This window comes from Antennarius striatus, chromosome 7 (assembly GCF_040054535.1).
Source record: "Antennarius striatus isolate MH-2024 chromosome 7, ASM4005453v1, whole genome shotgun sequence".
NCBI classification, from domain to species: Eukaryota; Metazoa; Chordata; class Actinopteri; order Lophiiformes; family Antennariidae; genus Antennarius; species Antennarius striatus.
The window spans coordinates 20,087,687-20,106,787 of record NC_090782.1 but is presented as its reverse complement, the minus strand read 5'-3'; the positions used below and the strand labels follow the sequence as shown (position 1 = coordinate 20,106,787).

The 19,101-nt window shown below is 41.7% G+C and overlaps 1 protein-coding gene across 3 annotated transcripts in view; it reads left to right on the top strand.

Annotated features, from left to right (window-relative positions):
- dennd1b (DENN/MADD domain containing 1B) overlaps nt 1-19,101 on the top strand; it is a 96,171-nt gene that overhangs the window by 18,322 nt on the left and 58,748 nt on the right. For all 3 annotated transcript variants that reach the window (XM_068318800.1, XM_068318802.1, XM_068318801.1), the window contains exon 3: nt 2,096-2,139. In XM_068318800.1, coding sequence (XP_068174901.1) covers nt 2,096-2,139 — 44 coding nt within the window. The remainder of the gene's footprint in view (nt 1-2,095; nt 2,140-19,101) is intronic.

Below are 19,101 nucleotides of genomic sequence, written 5' to 3'. Positions count from 1 at the left end.
TATGTAAGGCATGATGGCTTCTGCTGCGTCCTGTCATCCATGTGTCTATTGTAGGCCTCTGTTTCTTTTTTAGATAGTGTCGTGTGATAGCCATGAAGCTATTCTACACATCGTGTCATATTGCACTTCCTCTGTATTAGTGTATTGGTGATCTCCTCTGGGTTCATAAATGTCTACATTAATCAAAGTAGGTATATTGGTGAGGTTAGACCAAGTATATCCTATGAAAATCTTAGAAAATGGTCATGCAGCTTTCAATAAAAGGACTTAATCAAACTCATAGCTCCTACCTGTTGAAGTCAAAAACGTCAGTGCAAAGAAAAAATTAGAAAAAAAAGGTTTGTTGCCTTCAGATTTACTTTCTCTCAGACCTATGTGGGAGTGTGTTCATGAGACTGTGGGCCTTTTGCGTGTCCATGACAATGAACCTGGCATGTGCGAGTGCATCCCCTCAAACCATTGCTGTTCCTGCTGAGGTCACAAGATGACCTTGGAGCTGTGGAAGCCATGTTTACCAGAGACCCCTGTGTTCAGGCCTTGTCTCTGTGATGGCTTCCTTTCAACTCTGCAGCATAAGCCTGTGAGAGGTTGACTTTTTATTTTGAAAGCTAGCTTTAAAAGAGATGTTACATGAGTCGCACTGAGGTGACAGTTGTACTTCATTACCTTCACCGACTGACGTACGAGGAGGTCATGATCTCATCGGTGTGTTTTTCCGTTCGGCTACAAGATATTTTGCCGACAGATTCAAGGTGAGGAGAGATAGTCAGATTTTGAGGTGGATTCAGATGCTGATGTGGATTGCTTCATAACGTTTATGTTTTTCCCCTTCCCAACAACATTTTACAGGGTTCTTGAAAAGAATGAAACAAACAAAAGAAAATAAACATGCCTATGCATGTTCAACTGGTGATGCAATATCACTTCGATTAATTATATCCAGATCCAGACAGATGGGCCTGTCACCAATATGTATGTTAATTCAGATTCAGTCAGTCTATTTCAAGTATGTGTGAAAGGTAAGAAGTTACATCAAGATGGAATCTATTTAGATTCACCATTATGGAAAATTATATCAGGTGTCAGATTCCAGGGTCAGAGAATGAGGTGGTATTTCATAATTTGTCAGATCAGAGTTAGGGAACATGTTAAAAGATTGTTTGGATTTTGGAAATGACAAATTGGTGATTTTGTGTGGTTTTTATGTTGGATGAATTTTGTTGAATCTTTACTTTTAAAATTCCTGAAAGATTAATGCTCCTTTATTTGTTGTGCCAGCATATCCTGTTATAGATCAGGAATGCTTTAAAGAAGAATGACTATTCTAGATTTTCCAGGATTGCAACTAACCATTATTTTCTACTGCTGATGAATCTGTCACTTCTTTTTTAATAATCAGTTAACATGTGCTCTATGAATTTCAAATGCCCATCACAGCTTATCAAAGCAAAGATTTTCTTTATTTAGTCTGTCCAGCATTCAGTTTATAATAATATTTTCAGCTTTTAGCTCACAAGTAAATGCACTGGTAACTAATTAACAATAACTTAAATATGAATTAACAAAATCAGAATTGGTTAAATTCTTGTCAGTCTCAAAAGTGAATTAGTCAGTTTGGTTAAACTGAAAAAAATAATTGTTATCATTCAGTTTAGGTTTTACACCTTCCTTGCAAATGTTTGTATCAGAGTAGGAATAATTAAGCAAATGAACCAGAGGATGTGTTGATAGGACTTCCTTAAACATGCATGATTCGGTGTCTAATATAAGAGATCATATCTGCACTGAGAATATAGATAAGCATATTTACTGCACGTAGAGCCGAGACACCCTTCTTCTCTTGTCTTTCACGATGCGTTCACTACTCTGTGTGTATGTGAGTATATAAGTTTTAAGTGTGTGTTGTGTGTGTGTGTGTGTGTGTGTGTGTGTGTGTGTGTGTGTGTGTGTGTGTGTGTGTGTGTGTGCACGCACAGATTTGCAGCATCCACCCTTGCCCCCACCCCGCTCATTAATATGTATGTGTTCTGAGGCAGCTAGCGAAGACGGTGTGTTTCTCACCCGCTGATTAATGCTGTCTGTCAATTACCTCTAGATCCAACCGTGCTGTGGAGCTTCCCCCAGGACCACACAGACCAGGTTGGAACACACTCTGCTTTTTCATTCTCTCTCTCTCTCTCTCTCTCTCTCTCTCTCTCTCTCTCTCTCTCTCTCTCTCTCTCTCTCTCTCTCTCTCTCTCTCTCTCTCTCTCTCTCTCTCTCTCTCTCTCTCTCTCTCTCTCTCTCTCTCTCTCTCTCTCTCTCTCTCTCTCTCTCTCTCTCTCTCTCTCTCTCTCTCTCTCTCTCTCTCTCTCTCTCTCTCTCTCTCTCTCTCTCTCTCTCTCTCTCTCTCTCTCTCTCTCTCTCTCTCTCTCTCTCTCACTCTCTCTCTCTCTCTCTCTCTCTCTCTCTCCTCTCTCTCTCTCTCTCTCTCTCTCACCCATTCATTGTTGCAGACATCCTCCACCAGCTCTTCCTCTCCCATCTCTCCCTTCCTCACCTAATGCCCGCTCTCACCCTGCCATCCTGTGGTAACCTCCCCACCATCGCCAACTTCATCCCTCTCAGCACTTCCTCGCCTTCTCTCTCTCTTCCTCCTCCTCGTAATTCTCCTCTTCTTCCTCTCTCTCTCTCCCTCTCCGTCTCATTGTATGTCTGTTGCAGGTAATGAAAAGCAGTGAGCAGGTCTTCAATAACTGACGAATCAGTAATTATCATGCAACCGTGACAGGAATGCATACTGTTACCTTCCCTTTCTCTCACGGTTTCCCTCTCATTGTGCTACTCTGTGTGTCTGCCTCCCATTGTTTCCCATTTATAGAATTATTAGGTTCATTTTTAATCTGCAGCTGTTATTCACTGCTCTTTTTAAACAACACCATTTTCATCCCAAATTAGTTTTTTATATATACTGTGTATGTATATATATATATATATATATATATATATATATATATATATATATATATATATATATATATATATATATATATATATATATATATATGAAGCGTTGCATAAACTTCCCACTCAGCTGCATCGTTGAAGAGTCCTATTTTTGATGAATACATTTTGTCAGGGTTCATTTACTATAACATGTTGGATCCTGTTTTTTTTATCATTCCTCTTCATTATAAATACTGAATATTGGGAAACATGGAAGCGTTACTATTGAAATGGTTGTGGTTGTAAACAAACCCATAAACACAACAAGCATTTATTTGCATTTTAATATGAAAGCAAAGTTTCCAACCGGTTCCCTGACTTTGTCTTTCAGGACTGGTTTTCCGGTCTAGCCCTAGGGTTTTTATTAGACTGTTGTCTATATCCTTATTGAATGTTTATTTCCCCATGTGATGTATTTTCAGTACGTAAGATTAGAGTTGTGATAAACCCAATGTGTGTTTTAAGCCAGTCACAAATCTTTTCAACTGTCTCCCAGGGACAGCATGTATGAAAATCTTTGGGATGCGATCATTTAAATTCAATATTCCTTTTATTTAAAAGCCTTGTTCTGTAGCCTTAGAAAAATTTACGACCTCAGCGGGATGTCTTTGTTATTTCACTCTGGCTTCACCTTCCAAGAACAACAGTTAAGATCCAACTTGATCAAAAATGATCATGCAGACTGTAGTAATGTGTGTATTAACCTCTAAGTTGTGCACGTCATGCTGCGAGTGCGGTGCATTATTCTCCTGTTGGTGGTCCAATGATGACTCCTTGACTCCTGCTTTCTGCTGCTGAGCTGTCAGCCAGTGTGTGTGTGTGTATGTGTGTGTGTGTGTGTGTGTGTGTGTGTGTGTGTGTGTGTGTGTGTCTGACAGAACGGCAGCGAGACAGAATTTTGGACTGTCTTAGCAACAACTGAAATTTGACAAAAGAAGACATACAACATATTTCTTATTCCAAATGTGACCATAGCACGAAACAGGTCCAGGAACAAATCAGCAGTCCATCAATGGACCCGAGTGGCAGGAAAATGGACATATGATAATATAGTAAGAATAAAAATAGAGAGACAACAATGTGTGTATAGGCTAACTATCTCAACACAGCAGGCAAGTCAGCCAGTTTAAACAGCTCTCCTGCCTCTCTGATCCACTTTGAGGAATAAATGTTCTTGTAGAAAGATGCTTCAGGCGATGTCTGCCTGCCCCACAAGAACCAGATCGTGCTATCAGAGTAAGAGGCAGAGGGAGTGAGGGAATGAGAGTGTGAGCAAGAAATTACAGTCTCACAGAGGTAGGTACAGGAAATGGAAGTGAGGCAACAGAAGTTAAAAGAGCAGCTGAATCCAAGTGGGAAGGAGAAAAACAAATGCTGCTTGCACACACAGTGTAGGTATTGGCATCGGCCTGTCTCATCCATTCCCAACATATCTTTTTTTTCAGGCCCCCCTACAACCTTACTTTTCTTTCATTCTGTTGTTGACCAGATAAGTTGTGTGGATAAGATGGCCCTTGAGATGGCTAGTTAGCGTGCTGTGTACAGAGGGATTGGCCCTTTCCCCCGTATACATAAAGGCTGTATTCACGAGCCTCATTACCAGGATTAGGACTTCTTTCCTCCTTTGTGGGGCTCCTATGTAGCCACAGTCTCTGTCTCTTTCTGCAGCCCGAACTGGCTAGCATATGGCAGCAGCAGCCAACAGTCTCTACAGAAGGGCTCAGAGCTCAGAGCAAGGCCTCCTTTTGTTTAGGGGCGTTATTGTTGCTCAGCGTAATGACATTTGTAGGCCGTAGGATCGAGGTGGAGGGGTTAGTCTACCCCAGGGGAGAAGGGAAAGGGAGGATGGAGGGAGGGGTGGAGAGGCAAAGACATGTAGACAGACAGGAGTGTGGATTATGGAAATATGAATTGATTTTTTTTCTGTGCTGTGGTAGAATAGAAAGCTCAAAGGAGAACAGACTGCAGGCTGGCTGGCACGCCGGGGTGGTGCTGGGGAAATGTGAAGTGAGAGGTGCTTGCTCCCTCTTTCTCTCTCTGCTCTCCTTTTCTTTCTCCCCTCCTGCTCCCCCGTTTCTCCCCTCAACCCCTGAGACTTTCGATACTCTGGTCATATACAGATGCCACTTGGATAGAGAGGGAGATATGCATAAAAGAGAGAGAGAGGAAGGGCAAGAGAGAGGTGGCTAAAGCATATATTTGAATCGCAAGAAGGGATTTTTTTTCTTTTTTTTTGCAAATGAAGCAGACAGATGGAAATCTGTCCGTTTCCTCTCAGATCTCATCCCAAAGTTGTGGAAAAAACACAACAGACAGAACAGGCATAGCACACGCATACCGCACACACACACACACACACACACACACACACACACACACACACACACACGCACACGCACACATGCTTAGAGAAAGAGAGTGAGATAAAATGGTACTGCCACTACGTTATATATAAGTCTCACTCCTCCGTAGGAATAATATACTGTTCACATTGCTTGGACTTAACTTGCACAGACTGTAAGCGCTCACATGCACGTTTTTGCACGGTATATCAACATTATTCTGCTTCAACTTTTTGATGCTCCTGTTAATTTCATCCCTATTTTTCGCTTTGTCTTCAGATCTTATCCTCTCCTTTTCTTTCTCCATCTTCGTAACTCTCTTTATACCCACTGTTTTCTATTTTTCAGTATCTCTCCATCCCTCCTGTCTTTCTGTAGCTGCTCCTCCAGGTCAGTTTTTTCTACCTCTGAATGTCCATGACATGAATCCCTCAAATCGTCCATAAGACACATTCCTTTCCTGCTAGCATTACGCATTTTAATATTCAGAGAGAAATGAAGGAAATGTTGAATTATGAATAGATTTTACTGCAAGGCCTTCTTTCAGCTGCGAATTGCAATTGATATCAACCCTCTGTGGTCATTCCTCAAATTTTTATCGTGCAACTTTGATCACCCTGCTGCATACTGCATGGTGTTTGCCATATAACATGCAGTTTTTTATTCATACCAAGGCTACATTAGATGAAATTTGGTCATCTAAATATGCTGTTAAATGAGCATATGCATTACTATATATTGTCAGTTTGTCATATTTGATGCGTTGCAGGATTTAGTTGTGGACTCTAGGTGTGTTTTTAATAATTGCATGGATTGTTCTTTAAAAAATACGACATTTAAATGTTATTTTCTAGTCATTTTAAAAATGCAGTTTCATTAGAAATGATCTCCAGACTCCATCATTGCTGTTTCCCCTCGGGGGTCATGACACTCACTTTGGAAGTCCCTTCTTTCAGCTTCAGTGTCTCCAAATCTTTGTGTTCTTCTGACACCACGCTCCTTCAGGTCAAGCTGCCAGACGTACTGTGATTGGTAGCCCCCAGCTCTGAACCTGCTCTGTGTGGGGGGACACAGGAAGGGGAATCTTTGGAGAAGAGGCCTATTGGGTAGTTGATGTAACGGTGGTCTCAAAGATGGAGGTGAAGCTAACGAACATGATTTGTGGCTTCAGCCTTGGGGGAGCTGAATACTGACCCTGAGGAGTGGAGGAGGTAGTGGCGATAGTGTTGGTGAAGGAGTTAATTTGTGTGCTCAGATGGTAGCAGAGTGTTAACTGAAAAACAATGAAGGGTAAATGTCTTTCAGGGACCTTGAGGAAGTGTTAAATGTAAGAAAAAATGACTTGTAGAATAAGAAGATGAGTTTAAAGAGTTTTATGGTGGAAAAAGGGTAACAGGGAAAGTTGTAAAGGTGTTAAGAAGTTGTGAGAGAGAGGGGGGGGGATAGGGAGGATGAAAAATGAAGTTGAGGTAAGAGCTGTACAGAAGGAAAAACTAGTAAGAAATCCAGAAAAGATAGAGGGCTGTGAGATCCAGAGAAAAGGTACTAGGATGAAGTGATTGTGAAGCCCTCTAGTCCATTAGCTTTATCAGGGTGATGGGCAACAAGTGTTGACCCAACTTATCAGTATATGTGATTGATTACTTGACAAATAGCTACAATAACATCCTTGGATCCTGTTTTGAAAAGTATAGATTTTTTTAAATTATAAGCAAATTGTGCAGCTCACCAGGCAAATACTATGTGGAAAGAAATATTCATATCAATATATAGTGGGTGATGTGCTTGATGAGATTTTTGTACACTGCACTGAGTTCTTGTAGCCTGAGGATAGCTGACAGATCAGGGTGCCGGTTGATGTCGATAAAGGAAGCGATGTAGAGATGAGAAGAGCACCTCTGTGAGACCAGTCTTTCCAAGGACGAAGCTAATGTCCCCACCCTTCCCTCAGACTGTGTCTGAGGAGCGGTGTTGTTTTGTGGCGAGCTGTTGAGATTGAGCGTGTTTTGTCATCTCTTTAGGTACTGCCACAGCCAGTTTTGTGAAGCTGTAACTGCAATGTTCAATGTGTGGAGAACGCAGAGATGAAATAGATGGAAATTCATACTTTTCTTGTGTGTGTGTGTGTGTGTGTGTGTGTGTGAGTGTGTGTGGAGAGGTCGAAATGTACGTGTGTGTGTGTGTGTGTGTGTGTGTGTGTGTGTGTGTGTGTGTGTGTGTGTGTGTGTGTGTGGATTTGTGTACGTATGCGTGTGTGATGTCTCAGTGTGTCACAGGGTCTCGTCTTTCCCCTTCACTGCACCCTGACAGCAGTGTCAAACAAGGCCTCATATGATCTGTGTATGTCTTTGAGAATATGTGTGTGTATGTGTCTGGGCTGATAGTGTTTTTATTCTTCTTTCTAACCCTTTTCACCTCAGATCCCTCGGGTGTTCCAGGGTCTTGCCTAATGGACAGTCTCACCCTGCTAAGCTGGCCTTTGGCTCAGGCATTGAGCTGGTTGCCTAACTAAGGTCCTTTGTTGCTCATGGGTCCTGATTGCAATGACCTCTGGGCCGGCTTCCTGGGAGAAGCAGGGTGGTGGTGAGGGAAGAGGAGAGCAGGGGAAGTATTTTTACGCCCCGCTGCTCACATCTCTCCTGCATCGCCCAGCGACTGGTGAAAAGAAAGTGGTGGTGTGTTTTGGCAGTGGAGTAAAGAGCTGTTAGCTGCTTGTGTTTCCGAAGCTGCAGGTGGACAGTGGTGGATTCAGCTACAGATGTATCCGTCCCACAAGTCTTGCCAGCTAACTGCACTTTAGCTCTGCAACCTGTCCACTCCAAGGATGAGTTGCTTCAAAGAAATGCACAGAAATGCGATGGTGAATTAGTTTCTTAGCTTGTAGCTATCCGGTTACTACTAAAGTAGAAGACTAGGTATAGCCAATCAAAGCTTTAACTATTTTAATACGCAGTTATTGTCAAGTTTCACTGGTGTATGAACCCCCCAGTGATGTTGGAATAACAGTAATTGGTAATAAATAAATATGTTATTGCAGATAAAATCTAACTTTGATGAAATTAACCTTTATTTTAATGTACTTTCCTTCAGAATACGTCTGACTAATCAAAGGCATGAAATGTAAAATTGTGCAATTACTGTTGTGGTCTGTTGATAACTGTTGACACACAGCAAGGGAACAGAGTGTTTTAGAAAGGAGAACAGGGACAGTTTTAGTCATTCCGTGAAACATTGTTCCACCTTGTTCCATCTTGTTTGGTATCAAAGTGAAACAAAAATTTTTACACCCATTTATTGTGGTTCTGTTTTGAGTGTCACTGGATAAATCTGATGCTTCACCCCATATTTTCAAAATTGTGTAATAAAATAATGTATGTTTATGACTTGTGCCAAATTCCCTCAATGTTTTGCTTACAGTCATGGGGGAAGAAATAGTGCATCTGCACTTGAGCATAGTTGTCCCTGTCAACCAGGAAACTTGTATTTGAGGTATCCGTTGCCAGACTTGTCCTAACCACATGCCGCCGTTGCCAGCAGAGCTATCACACCTATAACGATGTGGCTTAATTGGCACGCATTTTTCCCCTAGCTACCCACACCCGTACGTGGCATAATCAGCGGCCAGCAGCCAAGGACAGGAATGGCAGGATAAATAAGGTGTTGTGTAAATGGAGAGAAGGAGGTGAGAAGAACGAGGAAGAGGAGTGCGCAGCGATGACCTGACCTCCTCTGCTAGATTCCATATACATCTGTCAATGAGACGTCCGCAGCCAAATGTTTAGGAGCCGGCGTTGTAGGGCCGCTCCCCTGCTGAGCTTCAATGTATACAGTCTTTGTGTGTATGTGTGTGACGCCATGTGTTAGAGGCAGGCCCACATCGGGGTTCATACAGTCGAGCTAAGCCCAGTGGGAGCTAAAAGCTTAAAGAAGGAAATCCCCCTCGGCTGTTTAGTATTGGTGTATGTGTGTGTGCGTGCGTGCGTGTGTGTGTGCATGCTCGCAAGCACACACACACACACACACATACACACATGCGCGTACTATCGCTCTATCCCTCTCCTCCTGGCATGTCATTAATGAAGCCCATGCTCGTACGTTTGGGGCATAAGCAGCTCTCTTGGTCCAACACTACAAGAGTGTGTGTGTCTGTGTGTGTGTGTGCATGTGGGTGTCTGTGCATTAGGGAGTGAGACATCTCCCTCTATCACATGGTAATATATTCAGTAGAAGATCTCTGCAGAGGCATAATACTGCCTCTCTCCCAGTCTGAGCCCATCTGTGATACGTAGAAAGGACATCAGCAGGACAGGTTATTAGCACTGGAATAATGCACACTCTTATTGTTGATGCCAGATACTTATTCTCCATGCAATATGCCCCACACCCAATAACATAAATACATCCATTGTGGAAGAACCAGGGAAGAAATGAGTGCAGTACAATGGATGGCATGTATACTACCCCACTGGAATGTTGTTATATGAAGTGACTCGTTAACAACTGATTGATGAGGAATGAATTTGGGGCCCAGAGGGGCATATGCTAAAGTAAGACGGGGTTAAAACCTAGAACCTAACTGGTCAGAGTGCAAAAGCACGGTCACGTTGTCATGGGTTACTGTTTATCGTGGAAATTTCTGGATATTTATAAAGTTTCAGAGATTACATCACATGATTATGTGATATTTGAGTTTGTTACAAAAACCTGAGCCATAACTGTGTCCCCCATTCTTTGATATCCTGATCTGAATTGAGTGAACGTAGTTGTTGTGTAAAATCTGCTGAATTCTTAATTATGCTTCCATTTAAGAAGAAAGTTGTTGAAGCCTGTGGAAATTTGTGTGGTCGCTGTTAACATGAGGGCCAAAATAAGGCATTTTTTCCAGTCTTTGGTTGAGACATCCGTGGATCCTCAAGGGTCGGGAAGTGTGAATTTGAAAAATCACAAATGCATGGAGCAAACATGAGTTTTTCTCGCTGCAGACTGGTGTACGCATATAGCACTTATACATACTGTACCTGTAAGGTGTTGGCAAGTTCCTTCAACACCTGGAAAAATACACTAGTAACACAACTGTTTAAACAAAAATAACATCCTTAACACACAGCATGAAAACACAAAGGAAATGGAACCCCCACCTACCTGTCCTATCAGTGTGGGCAGAATGAGCATAAATGTGAAAATGTGACGCTCCAATGTCAATTTGAAAGTGTACCTCACCGGCTCGTGTGCCCCTCAATCTCTCTCTCCGTAACCCGTCTCCATACCATCCCCCTCTCAAGCAGCTCTGTTGCTTTGGTCCGGCTTTGAAGGCCGTTCTTATTACTGGCACAGAGCGCAGGTCAGAATGGCAAGGCAGCAGCATACTATTAAAGCCTAATGAAAGAAATCTCTGCAGGGTCTGTGGTCTGCAGTGGCCAGAGGAGGCTGTGCCTCTATCCATTGTTCTTCTGCTCGTCTCCTCACTCTTCTACGTGTGTGTGTGTGTGTGTGTGTGTGTGTGTGTGTGTGTGTGTGCTTTTATTCCTACAGGAAAGGGTCACTATATCCATCTCCTATGTCTTGCTTCTGGTCTATGTCCCTTGTCATGGTCTATGTGTTAGTTTCTGTGTCTTTTTCCCCTTCTTCGTCTTAACTCTGCATTTTGATGTTTCACAACATTTGCACCTGCATCAGATTACGCTCACACACCTTTAAATCTACAAAGCTGGTTTCTTATACGGTAAAATGAGGTGATACAGCCCTTTTTAATTCTAATTTAGTCTTTTTCATCTCTCTTGCCTGTTGTTAGTGCTAATCTAGTGGTATTTAACATGAAGCGTATAATATAAATATAATCATTTTGTTTTTCAGCACATGGTCCCAGTTGACCCTCTTATATTTGTCGATGATCCCCTCCGAAGTTAATTGAAGAACTTTACCAAATCAAACCCCACAGGAGAACTCACTTCATTAATATCTTTAACGGGAAGGTCAGAGGTCAGGGTCAGCTACAGAAGCCTAATCTAAAAGTGGTTTCTGCTCAGAGCACACACAGGTTCTGACATTCCCTCTTTTTAAATGGTCTAACTCTGCGAGCTGCAGCAGGTCTGCTTGGCCATCATGCTACAAAATGATTCAGCCAAAGTAGCTTTTACTTTCAGACGAGCATTCTGAATACAAATCAGCATTTTGAAAGAGTTTTTACATGGGTTTGCATGCCTCACTGTGTTCCAGTGGTTCTTAGCTAAATGCAGTGCAGCACTCAGCTATTTGCATTTATTTATTGGTCTTTGAAAAAGAAGTTAATACAGTAGTTCTGGGAGATGTAGTGGGCTGGTAAATATTATCGAAGTGAGTAGCTCATATAGATTGTTTGATGCTTGTAAAGTACTGGATTAATATGCTGCACCCTAAAACATGACAGTAGATTAATCTCTTTTTTCTTTTATTGGTTTAAGCTCTATTGATTATGCAATTCATTGCGAAAAGGTTGGTTGTATGAGAGATATGAAAATCAACACAAAATTGAAAAGTATGATTTAGCTCCTTGTTTTGTTTCCCCAAGAGAAACAGAAACTGCTCCCCATGTAATAACCAACGCTATGCTTTCTTTAGCGTTTTCAAAGCTCTATTAAGACTCTGAAAATGTACATTTCCCTTCTTTATCTCCTATCTCTCAGTTGCTTGCATTCCAGTCTTTATCTCTGCCTAATATCTTTGTGTCTATGTTCAGTTCCTCGCTCTCTTCTTCCTTTCTCTGAAGGCCACATCCACCAAGCGTTGAGTATCTGGTGCAGTTTGGAGATCACTGAATAAACAGGAAGTTATTCAGGAAGTTCAAAGTATATTAGGTAACAGGCTGACTAACTGGCATTGCCACATCCTGATAGTAATCAGTCAGACTGATGTTGCTAAAATGTACATGGGCTGAATTGTTTGTAACTCAATTTTTTAAGGAGTTCTGGACCTGGTTTGTATCCAGTAATCAAGGTTTCATACCATCATACATTTTTCTTTCGCATTATTTTTCCCCATCTCTCTCTCTAAAACCAAGGCTCAGCTGTCCTTGTGCCTTTACACATTGCAAATGAATGCATATCCATGCAAATTCCTGAAAAAGAAAGACTGAGAATTTGAATATTTTGCTTAAAGCTGCACCCAGGTCGACCCTGCCATTCGGCATTTGAAAGCAGTGTGTCTGTTTGAATACTGAGGATCTCTCTTTGTCATGTTCGCCAGAGGGGCTGGGTGAGCAAACCAGCACCGGCAGGATGGGCAGAGATCGGCTGGGTAGCTGCACACAGACAGACTAATTGGGAAAAGGGGGGCGATAGGAGGGACGAGGGTGTTGGTAAGGGTGAGGAAGAGGTGGGGGTGCGCAGGAAGGGGGGAAACCAAGATGACGATAGGGGGTTTAGGAGGGAGGTGAAAGAGAATGGATAGTGGTGGGGGGGGGGATGGGAGGGAAAGGAAAGAAGAGAGGAGGTGAGGTAGAGGGCACAAGAGTGTGCAGGAGGAGGAGGTGAAGGAAGGGTGAGTGAAGATACTGTGGTTTCCAGTGCTGATGTGTTAGTAGCCCTGCTGAATATGTCATTACACTGTTGAAGCACTGGCTGGATAACCAGGGTCCCTGCCTGCTGGAAACCAAGATGGCCTTGAAACTCTGTTTTACTACATGTTTGACACATATGGAAAAGATATCTCTGCACACACCCGCTATCAGTTTGGTATGCTACATATGGTAGTTTGAGGAAAAATTCATAGTAAATTGTTCACGTGTTGATGAAGTCAGATATCCAGTGCACTCTGAGAGGAATGCAGCTTGGGTTCTTTGTTAAATTTGATAATGTGTTTGAGGTGATTTCCTGCTTTTATCAAAATCCATAAAGTAGAATCCCACTTGAGCTAAATGTAGAAATCAAAGAGGAGATCTGGGAATAATGTCTTAAGAGCATACATGGTTTGCTCTATAGATGCTGCCTAGTTACAATATAGTTCAAAACAATGATGGAATTTTGATACACAGTATTTCTGGTCATATAATTAACGGTCCCTATATTGGAAAGCCATATTTTGCTGTTTTTCTTTTAGATAACTTGGACTTGCTTATGGCTATCATTGAAGCTAATGATTCTGTGCATATGGCTGATGGAAAGTGTACATACTTGTGATTTGTACTTAAACCTTTGATTTGAATTCGAAAGTAATTAAAATGAAATGCATCAATCAACTTCGCCAATTTTTGTAAACATACTTATTCTGATTTTGCTGCTAGCAACAAACAGACCAGGAAGGATAGGATCAGGAATGAGTACATCAGAGGGACAGCACATGTTAGAAGTTTTGGAGATAAAGTCAGAGAGGCCAGACTGAGATGGTTTGGACGTGTCCAGAGGAGAGATAGTGAATATATTGGTAGAAGGATGCTGAGTTTTGAACTGCCAGACAGGAGGCCTAGAGGAAGACCAAAGAGGAGGTTTATGGATGTAATGAGGGAAGACATGAAGGTAGTTGGTGTGAGAGAAGAGGATTCAAAGGACAGGGCTAGATGGAGGCAATTGATTCGCTGTGGCGACTCCTGAAGGGAGAAGTTGAAAGGAAAAGAAGAAGAACAAACACAAAAAATGGGACAGTGGCAACAAAAAACTGCTAATTGTGGAATATTTAAATATACAATATATAGCATCCTGTTTGGAGTATTCAACATACAGTACATCTTTGTCACTCACATGCCCAGAAAGAGAAATTATTAGCACTGTGTGAGAATCTGCCTGTACAAGTAGCACAACAATTTATGCATTCCTCAATGTTCAGTTAAAGGAGCATTGCATCTGCACTCCATAATATCAATACAACATGAAGAGGGAGATGAGAAATTTCCTTTCTGAAGGAATTGAATACCAGTGACCTTGGGTCCATCAGGCTACACAGTTTTAAAAACAGACATGATTCTATCAAAGACTTTATTCTATTTTATTCTATCAAAGGCTTCGATAGAGTTGTCAATAAATACATTTGTTTGTATGGTGATGATATACCTGTAGAGGTGTGGAAGTGTCTAGGAGAGGTGGTAGTAGAGTTTCTGACTGGGTTGTTCAACAGGTTCTTAGATAGTGAGAAGATGCCTGAGGAATGGAGGAAAAGTGTGCTGGTGCCCATTTTTAAGAAGAAGGGAGACGTGCAGAGTTGTGGCAGCTACAGAGGAATAAAGCTGATGAGCTATACAATGAAGTTATGGGAGAGAGTAGTGGAAGCTAGACTAAGAGCAGAAGTGAACATTTGTGAGCAGCAGTATGGTTTCATGCAAAAAAAGAGTACTACAGATGCAGTATTTGCTTTGAGGATGTTGATAGAGAAGTACAGAGAAGGCCAAACGGAGCTGCATTGTGTTTTTGTAGATCTGGAGAAAGCTTATGACAGGGTGCCCAGAGAGGAACTGTGGTATTGTATGAGGAAGTCTGGAGTGGCAGAGAAGTATGTTAGAGCGGTGCAGGACTGTAGTGAGGACAGAGTGGTGAGGTGTGCTGTAGGTGTGACAGGGGAGTTCAAGGTGGAGGTTGGACTACATCAGGGATCAGCTCTGAGCCCCTTCTTGTTCGCTATGGTGATGAACAGGCTGACAGACGAGGTTAGACAGGAATCTCCATGGACTATGACGTTTGCAGATGACATTGTGATCTGCAGTGAGAGCAGGGAACAGGTGGAGATGAAGCTAGAGAGGTGGTGGTCTTGGAAAGGAGAGGAATGAAGGTTAGCCGCAGTAAGACAAGAGTACATGTGTGTGAATGAGAGAGACCCAAGTGGAAGAGTGAGATTACAGGGAGAAGAGATCAAGAAGGTGGAGGATTTTAAGTACTTAGGGTCAACAGTCCAGAGCAATGGAGAGTGTGGAAAAGATGTGAAGAAGCGTGTACAGGCAGGATGGTATGGGTGGAGAAAAGTGTCAGGTGATAACCTTTCACCATATGTCAGTGTTGATGTGTGATAGAAGAGTTTCAGCTAAAATGAAAGAAAAGGTGTACAAAACTGTGGTGAGACCAGCGATGTTGTTTGGTCTAGAGACAGTGTCACTGAGGAAAAGACAGGAGACAGAGCTGGAGGTAGCAGAGATGAAGATGCTGAGGTTCTCTTTGGGAGTGACCAGGAAGGATAGGATCAGGAATGAGTACATCAGAGGCCATCAGAGCACATGTTAGAGGTTTTGGAGATAAAGTCAGAGAGGCCAGACTGAGATGGTTTGGACATGTTTAGAGGAGAGATAGTGTATATATTGGTAGAAAGATGCTGAGTTTTGAACTGCCAGGCAGGAGGCCTGGGGGAAGACCAAAGAGGAGGTTTATGGATGTAGTGAAAGAGGACATGAAGGTAGTTGGTGTGAGAGAAGAGCATACAGAAGTCAGGGTTAGATGGAGGCAATTGATTCGCTGTGGCGACCCCTGAAGGGAAAAGCCGAAAGGAAAAGAAGAAGTATGGTGCCATCCAAACAATGCCTTGTAAAGGGGCCAAGCCAAGCCGCATACCACTCACCTCACAAAGTACTGGCTTCACACTGAAGGAGGAACAAAATATCCTGCCTGCAGTCCAGACCTGTTCCTCACTGAAGGTGTGTGAACTATTATGAAGCACCAAAATACAACACAGACCTCTAACTATCGGGTATCTAATGTCACGTGTCACACAAGAACATGATTCCACAAAGGATTGAACAATTGGAGTCAAACTTGCTTATCTTCCAACTTTTTAGAAAGCTGTTGTTTGTATCAAATTAAAAATGAACATACAGTTCCAGACAGAAGGTCTAACAAAAAGTGTTTTCATACTAAATTGTACTTTTGGCTTCCTTTACTTGATGTACATAATGTTTTTTTGAGTCTCAAGGAACCCATCAATGTTTTGTCAAAGTGAGACAAATCACTTACGAGTTGAAAAGATTTATAGCACTAGAGAACCTTTCCAGAAATGGCTAACCTTTCAAAATTCAAAAAGTAGTGTGGCAACAGCTGATTTAGAAAAAATATCCAATGAACTGCAGGCCTCTCACCACAGAAAGTCTGTGGGATATGGCATTCAGGTGGCCAAGAATTTTTCCACATTCGTGAGTTTGGTGATGCTTTTTTGTCTTAGTAAATTCAATTTTTATTTAAAACTTGTATTTTAAAAAAAAAATCTTTTTCTAAGAATTCTTTAAAGAAGCCTAGTACAATGTATTTTACAGAAATATACACATTTTTTACCCAACTATTTTGCCATGATTCTTTAGGTGTTTCAATATGTACTTACTACTATCCCAGATTTATCTGATTTATATGTCTTTCCATCTTTCAAAAACTTGAAATTTCTATTGCTGTGATCTTTTGTGTTGTGATATTGTATTTTTCTCTGTGTGTTTTGAACAAAAGCAAAACCTGGCAAGCTGATCTGCATGATGCTATATTTGCAGGTGGGGCGTAGGACAAACAAAAATCTAAAGTTTTGGAATGGATAAAGATATTGGTTTGATGCACAACTTTAAAGAAAACTTGTCAACTGGCCTTGATTGCCCAAAAATATTTGTGTAAAACTAGAGCGTTTGTAATTTAAGTTCATAAATATTTATAGCGGTAAACATGACAGATAAGTAATATTGTCTCTCATATCTATGATTCATGTTATATGGCAAATAAATCATTTATGTTATCAGACCGCCTCCTTCTTTCTTTTTTTCTATAATAAGAGATAGACAGATGTGTAGGATTGTTTGGCCTTGGCAGAGGTATGCGCTCTACAGAATGCCCCTCTGGATTTAAGTTATGTTATTTTCGTGCTGTAATGCAGAGCAGGCTTTTCAAATCAGTCTGGTCGTATAGTTGCTTTACCAGGAAATAATAAATTAGCTTTGACAATAATAATGCAGGCACAATGTGCACCATGATAGATTTTACAGTAAGAACCACAAAACAGTATGGTACAGCATGTTTTAAAAACAGCTGACAGTAATGTAAAGTACACGTCAATTGTAGTAATGGTCTAGCATATGAAAAGCAATGATGTAGTTCTTTTAAAATCTGCTTCTAATATGGATATACTGGTGGTACATTAACAAATTTGCCTGCCACCAGCCTCCATTCCTCTTGAAGCAAACCCTGGCTCTGGGGGCCAGGCTGCACTGAACTGGGTTGAGTTAAACCGGGTAGCTAGCTAGATTGATCTGGTTGCAGTAGCCATGGGAATATAAAGCAGGGCAGGGGCTTAAAGTCTAAGTCCCCCCAGGGAGGAGTCCTCGCTGCATGGGGAGAGGGGCATGAACCGAGTAGCTCCTCTCTCTCACTTTCCTCTCCTTCGTCCGTCCTCCTTCTGCTCTCTGGTCCATCCCTCGAATGCCTTTTCCTTCTTTTCCTTCCTTACGACATTCTCTCTATCAGTCAGTCTCTCTCAGGATTTCTCTCCTTCACTCTTTGACTCCTTCCTGCCATCCTTGTTCTTTCCTTCCTTGCATCCATTTGCATAGAGAATTAATAATGCTCACAACCAAAATGAAATACCATGGCTGATGCAGCGTTGAGCATTTAATCAGTTTATGTGCAGCCACTTTTAACAAAAAGATTAACATAGCAAGTTTCCAAATTTTTGGCGTTGCCTAGTATCCAAGACTTGACATACAGTAGTTGATTTGAATAGCCACCAAAACCTGCTATAAGCCCCAACCGTACATAAACAAAATCCCCAATTATTTATAAAAGAATCAGGGTAGTGCAAGAATTAAAGTGTAGTTTAGTCCTATTTTTAAGATTGCCTCATGCCCTGTGCTAGAAAGTTTGTGGGTCTTCCCTGCTGTACTGTGTTATTCTGCTGGGGTATGGCGCAAAGCTGCACAGAGCTGCTGTTGTGGTGCAGTGATAGCAGGAGAGTCCACTGGGGGAAAACAGAGCATTCTGTCTCACTGAGTGATATCCCTGTCTCCACTCACGATAAAACACACACACACACACACACACACACACACACACACACACACACACACACACACACACACACACACACACACACACACACACACACACACACACACACACACACACACACACACACACACACACCCAGCCCGGTGTAGTAGCAGATTCCACCCCATGCCTCCACCCCCTTTGCAAAGCTGCAAGAGTATTAGCTGCCTCTTTTTCTTTTGTCTTGGGAAAATGACAAGCAGGGTGTGTGTGTGTGTGGGGGGGGGGCATTGATGGGGGTCATACAGTGCTCACTGTAACCACTCCCACCCAACAGCTATACTTTTTAGATGTCCCCATGGTAAACGGCCCAGTCATGGAGGGAGGGAGGATGGAGGGAATTAGAAAGAAATCTACAGATCTGAGGAAGATTTATCCCATGTGAATATAATTAATCAGCAGAGTTATCCATTGTCTGTATATCAGCCTATTTAACACAGATTTAAAAAATCAGAAAATACTGACAGATCAGGGAAAACAAAGATTATGAGTTGTGTTTTGAGTTAAAATTGAAATTGTTGCAAAAATATCATTTTTTAGCTAATCGTCCCAATATGTGGACAAGTTCACACTTTATTTCCGGAAGAACTCAGTTATTTTAAAAAATTCTTAGATATTTAAATGTTGGTCCCAGAGATTTATTATTTTTTTGGAACTGCTTTGCTGAGGATTACCAAGAGTGATGGAGGCACCGATTCCAAAAATGGATACGCTGCAAATAAAATAGAATTTTTAAATATTGTTAGCCGTCAAAATAGTTTCTAGGGTGATTCCATTTTATAAGATTTGAGGCAGAAGTAGGGAAGTATCTC